The sequence below is a fragment of the Eucalyptus grandis genome, chromosome 1, assembly GCF_016545825.1.
Source record: "Eucalyptus grandis isolate ANBG69807.140 chromosome 1, ASM1654582v1, whole genome shotgun sequence".
Lineage (NCBI taxonomy): Eukaryota > Viridiplantae > Streptophyta > Magnoliopsida > Myrtales > Myrtaceae > Eucalyptus > Eucalyptus grandis.
Genome location: NC_052612.1, coordinates 12,071,677 through 12,078,256, shown reverse-complemented (window position 1 = coordinate 12,078,256; position 6,580 = coordinate 12,071,677). Strand labels below are relative to the sequence as shown.

At 43.0% G+C, this 6,580-nt stretch overlaps 1 protein-coding gene across 1 annotated transcript; it reads left to right on the top strand.

Moving 5' to 3' along the window:
* Positions 1–1,490: 1,490 nt before the first annotated feature.
* Positions 1,491–4,152, top strand: LOC104454328 (UDP-glycosyltransferase 82A1-like). The gene is made up of 2 exons (XM_039316581.1): positions 1,491–1,893; positions 3,278–4,152. The coding sequence occupies exons 1-2, from the start codon at positions 1,491–1,493 to the stop codon at positions 4,150–4,152; spliced, it is 1,278 nt and encodes a 425-aa protein (XP_039172515.1).
* The last annotated feature ends 2,428 nt before the right edge of the window (positions 4,153–6,580 follow it).

The following is a 6,580-nucleotide window of genomic DNA, read 5'->3' as shown; positions in this document are numbered from 1 at the left end:
GTCACGTGGGTCGCGCGGCCTCGGGCATCGACGCTTGAGGCGGTGCGACCCACGCGACGGTGGTGCGTGGGTCGCGTGGCCCCAGGCGGCATCGCCCTGAGGGCGTGCGACCCACAAGACGACAGTGCATGGGTCGCGTGACCCAGGCGACGCCGCCCGAGGCCGCGACCCACGCGGCCGGCGCGTGGGTCGCGCGACCCACCGCCTCCCCACCACCACCACCAACCGCCTCCCCCACCATAGCCACCAGCCGCCTCCCCCACTAGCTCCGGCTGCCTCCCAATCGTTCCCCTCCTTTGCTTCAACATCTCCTTCTCCTTTCTCCTTTTCTTTTTTTCCTTTTTCTTTTCAGCTCAAAGCTCCTTTGTAAAATGCACCAAAATAAAAAGAGTTCCCAAACACTTCAGCATTCACAAAATGCCCATTCTTCTAAAGATAATTGGGGAAATGCAAAGGCATTTCCCCAAAGTTGAACCAAACGGGCCCTAAAGTATGAATCCAATGCATCCTAACTTTTAGATGTCTCGTGTAACCTAGTAACATCAATGGATTCAAATACAGAGGGCTCATGTACTCGAATCACTTGAAGGAAAATTTGTAAAATGGTTAATCTTTGTAAGTATTTAGAGGAAGCAACAATGTCACATCTTTTGAAATCCCTCTCGAATTTTATAATTTCCTGGTTGAATTATAATAATCTTATTTGATCTTTCTCATTCTTTCCATTTGGGCTTTTTTATGCATAAACTCAATAATCAAGACATACTCTACCTAACAACTTGAATCGGAGTCCCTCATATCTATAGTTAGATGTTGAATAAGATGCAATGCCGACATTACGATCGCATTTTTAGCATACCATGCCACTTTGGACCTGATTCGATCTGTATGCCTGCAAGGATTACAATGGACTAGGATCCTCTAATCCGCACACGACTCCCACTCAGTGTTTTCAATAAATCACAATTATTGATTGATGGAAGCGAGGTTGTTATCAACAGTTGAACGCCGAAATGCAGAGGGGGAGAGCACTGGGCCGAGTAGAAAACGTTTTTGTCCCTATGCACAGTTATGCAGATGTATTATATAGTATGTTATGTAGAATTCAAAAAGTTAAGCAGTTTCCTCTTTAATAATTATTACATACACTATGCATGCGCGTAGCTTAGCTCATAGCCTTATGGATAGTAAATACAGCAAAATTTACAACATGTACTACGTTGTGTCTTATTCATTTCAGGCTATACTTGTTTCCACATGCTTTGCTGACTCCTCTCTCTGTCTCTCTCTTTCTCTCTAGATTTTACGAGGTTTTTATATACGTACGTCCTGAAGTACAGGTGTTTGATATAGTTCCATTAGAGGGCGCATCTGCTGAGACTCTGAGAGAGAGAGAGAGAGAGAGAGAGAGAGAGAGAGAGATGAAGCCGTGCGCAAGGAGGCCAAAGGCGATACTAGTCCCCTATCCAGCGCAAGGCCACGTCACTCCCATGCTCAAACTAGCCCTAGTCCTCAACTCCCACGGCTTCGACCCAGTGCTCGTCACCCCGGAATTCATCCACCGCAGGATCTCTCCCGTGGATGATCAGACGACGGTGGAGGTGATCACGTACGTTTCGATACCGGACGGCTTGGGCGCCGATGGTGGTGCGCCTCGCGACTTCTTCTCGGTTGAAAAGGCCATGGAGGACGGCATGGCAGCCCACCTGGAGCGGCTTGTGAGGGAGCTTGACGTGGCGTTGATGGTGGTCGACTTGCTGGCCTCGTTCGCTATCGAAGTGGGGATCCGGTGCGGGGTCCCGACCATGGGATTCTGGGTCGCCATGCTCACGACCTACAAGCTGGTTGCGACAATCCCGGAATTGGTCCGACAAGGTCACATCTCAAATTGTGGTGAGTCTTGCTCGCTCGTCATTTATGCTTCCAAATTGTTTCATTTCACTTCCTAATTTTCTGTTTTCCAAATGAACCTAGAAACCTCAGAATTATATGTGACTAATTGTAACCATCTTATTATCATAAAATTTTGTGAGATTAATGCCAACTATTCTAAAATCTGAATTCTTAGATGAAAGTGTGATGTTTTTGACACTATATTCGAACACTTCCTTTCATACATAGGCTGGACATTGGCAAAAAATTTAGCGTGGAAATACATAATAAAATGGAAAAATAAGGAGTTTGCAAGGATTTGAACTTAGAATTTTCTGCTTTGACATTATGTAATTTTTTTTTTTGAAATCACCGCAAACTATTCTAAATGCAAGATGAAAACATAAGTTACTATTTAAATATTTCAACAATTATTCAAAGAATGAGCCTACGCAATATTTTCGTCCTGTAGAGGATTAAGTCTTAATCCTATAACCCAACTTTTATAATTGAGTTAGGTACTGGAGAATAATGTAAATCCATCTCGGGTACAATAAACATGGAAAAACCATTGTTAAGTACATTGAGAGGTCTGTCCAAAAAAAAAAAAAAAAAAACTATATATAGAGACCTTTTCTTGAACTGAGGCTCCATTTGTTTCATAAATAAAATGAATATTCGAAAAACATATTATATATATGATAACTTGTATCACTTACAAAAATGATTAGACTGAAAATATATTTATCATCTATGAAAATATTTAGATATAAGTTGTTATTGATAATGATATTATTTTTCATTAACTAATTATTTCAAATGATATAAGCGATGCTTTTTAGGAAAATATTTTTCAAATCATTCATTCTTCACAAAATAAACGGAGCATAGATGGTATTGCATCGACTAAAATGACACTTGTTTGTACCACCTATCTATTACTAATATATGTTACTGTGTCAAAAATGAATTAGTCTCACGCCTGAATTAGTTAACATTAACATTCCTAATTGATCTTAAAAATGACAGATGCATATATTATTTTTTTTCCAACATGGGAAATCAAATAACTGAGAATTTCTTATATAATACATATAAGTTGCATCTCGACCATTTATTTATATTGAAATATATACAAGGGTTGTGGCATTGTACTAAGTGTTCGGTTAGCACGATTGGCTTTGCCGTAGGGACAAAAAGGCGCACATGCCTTCCACCTCAAATGAGCAAGATTTGTTTCCAGGTCGACCATTAAAAATAATAATTGCGACAGAGGAATATCAACACGAATACGATTGCTGCTGCTGCTGCTGCTGTTGTTATTATTATTATGATTATGATTTTGTGAGAGTACCTTGTATTCCCGCGTTAATTCTCACATGCAAACGTGCAAAATAACAAGCAGGAATACCCCAGAAAGAAAGCGAGATACATCAAAACCCATCGTTGACCACCCAAGACCTGCCGTGGCTGATCGGGCCGGTCAACGCCCAGAAAGCAAGATTCAAGTTCTGGACTCGGACTCTTCGCCGGTCGAAATCTCTCCGGTGGCTCCTGGTCAACTCCTGCCCCGAGGAGGAAGAGAAAGCTCCGATCCAGTGCTCCCGAGGCTACCCCTCGATCGTCCCCATCGGGCCGATGACCGTCCATTCCTTGTTGACAAAGAACCCTAGCTTCTGGGAAGAAGACACCACCTGCCTGACCTGGTTGAAGGATCAAGAGGCAAACTCAGTGATCTACGTCTCGTTCGGCAGTTGGGTCAGTCCCATCGGACGCGACAAAGTCGCCAGCCTCGCCCTCTCACTCGAGTCTACACGGCGGCCCTTCCTTTGGGTGCTGAGACTGTCATGGCGCGAGGCCTTGCCACATGGCTTCCTGGAGAGGGTCCGCAGCCAGGGCAGGGTCGTGTCATGGGCCCCGCAGGTGGAGGTCCTGCGGGACGGGGCGATCGGGTGCTTCATAACACACTGCGGGTGGAACTCGGTGGTGGAGGCAGTCCAGTTTGGGAGAAGGATGCTGTGCTGGCCCGTGGCAGGGGATCAGTTTGTGAACTGCAAGTACATTGTCGAGGCGTGGCGCATCGGGGTGAGGCTGGGAGGGTTTGAGGAGAGGGAGGTCAAGGACGGTGTGAAGTGGGTCATGGAGGATGGCGATATTGGGGTAAGGTTGGCGGAGCTGAAGGAGAGGATGATGATGGCAAAGGCGAGCTCCAGAGTGGTGGCGAATATGGCAGGCTTCGTCGAAGACCTCAAGAGAATGACGGAGGATGATTCCCTGTAATTACTTAGTTGGAAACATCAATTGTTTTTGTTATAGTTGTCTTCTTAGGGTTTTGAGTTGATCATCATTGTTTAAAGGCCATGCAAATGTCAGTAATTCTTTTTCTAGTAATGTATGCGATGTATCTGTATTTCTTTTCTTCCTCCTCTTCCCTCCCTTTTGAGTACTTTTTGCTGTGCAAAAGAAAAATTTGTAGAACCCAAAAGCTTAAACTTATATGTGAAGAGAGATCACATGTGCATAGAGATCACATGTGCATAAAGAGCACATAAACCCCATAAACTAGTAATGTGAGATATTTCAATAAACATCATATGTATTGAACAAAAAATTAGATAATATATGACTACCAATCTACCTCCTTTTATTTGTTACGTGAACATTGGCACTTTTGACTATTCTTATTCTATGAGTGTATATAAACTCAAACATTCACCTACATCGAACAAGACACCCTTTAACCTTATAAGTTATTTACATAAGGTTATAACTTTTGTACTAATTGACTTTTTGTGCTTCAATTTTTGGATTATTTGATTTTGCCCATCATTCTTCCTTTTATTTCTTACCTGTGATTTTGCCATTTGATATATTTATATGTGCAAATTTGCAATGAAATTGTACCAAATTGGGAGTGAAATGACACTAAAACAATCTTGACCAGCACGTTTTGAAGTTAAGTCCCATTGGTTCAACAAGTTTTGACCAAGATAGCAATGTGACCTAATTACATAAACAACATAAAGTAGATTAAAAAAACTGTTCATGGATTTTATTTTGAGCAGTCAGTGTTATCTTTATCATATGTTGGAACATGTTCCCAATGTATCTATGGCAATGGTGCGAAATTCCTGGAGAGTGCTAGTGCGTATTCAGAACAAGTAGGCACAAGTAAGGACTAGCCACCAGCCCACTAGCAACACTCGACGATACTTTATTCATCATACACATGCATAAGCATAAGCTAAAGCTTGTCATATCAATGCCTGCCAAGATGATATTGCCATATGAGTTGCATTATATCTATAGCATTCAAGAGAACATGTGTGTATCTGAGTCTTACTTTATTTGCCTCCAGACTTTCTTGATCCATTAAAAAATCGTAGACGGGTAGAAGTATGCAACCTATCCACAAGTTTTTTCCTAACAAAGAATGGAGCATCATTTACTAAAAGACTATCTTAAAAATCATTCATAGTGCACTTGATCTATGTGAGCCTCACACAACACTATAAGTTACTTAAACCACAAAGATCACTTCATGTGACTAAACACTGTAATAGCTTAATAGGCAATGCAGGAGATAAGGTCAGCCAGAAAAGGTGTAGTTTCATTGAACTTTTTTTTTAATCAATCAAGCAAGATAATGGTATTCTTCTTTTTCTTTATGCTTAACTAACATCAACCTTTTAGAATTCATGATCAAAAGATAAACGCATTATCTAAATCTCAATAGGAAAAAATAGGACCATGCATGCAAAAGGAGAAAGCAAAGTGTACTCAAGTAAAACATCTTGGTGTACTCAACACAGACCTTACCACACCTCTCGTAAGCCTTGTTCAATAGGCCGCCACCGATCAACCCGTTCACTTCCTTCGACTTCTTCACATTTAGAGCCTCCTCCTGCCTTTGCTCCCTCACCAAAGCTGCCTATTTCAACACCACCTCATACACCCTCTCAATCATGGATGTCAATGGGCTCACCATCAAGCCTGAAAGGGCCGAGATCATGCTCACCACCCGCATCCTTGCCAAGTACTAAAGCCGGAGATTCAAGGTTCTCTTCTTGTAGGCCTTGTTCAATAGGTTGCTGCTGGTCAACCCCTCTGCTTCCTCCAGCTTCTTCACATCCAGAGCCTCCCCCCATCTTTGCTCCCTCACCAAAGCCACCTACTTCAGCACCACCTTGTACACCTTCTTCACTGAGGATCTTGATGGGCTCACCATTGAGCTCGAAATGGCCAAGACCACGCTCACCACCGCATCCTCGCCTAGTATAAAAGCCGAAGATTCAAGGTTCTCTCTTCTTGTAGGCCTTGTTCAACATATCGCCACTAGTCAACCTCTCTACTTCCTTTGGCTTCTTTACATCTAGAGTCTTCTCTTGCCTCTGCTCCCTCACTAAAGCCACCTGTTGCAGCACCACCTCGTACACCTTTTGCATTGAGATCTCGACGGGCTCGCCATCGAGCTCGAAATGGCTAAGACCACGTTCACCACCTGCACCTTTGTCGGGTACAAAAGCTAGAGATTCAAGGTTTTCTCTTCTCATAGGCCTCGTTCAATAGGTCGCCACTGGTCAACCCCTCCGCTTCCTTCTATTTCTTCACATCCAGAGCCTCCTCCTGCCTCTGCTTCTTCACTAAAGCCGCTTGCTTCGGCACCACCTCATACACCCTCTCCACCGAGGATCTTGACGTGCTCATT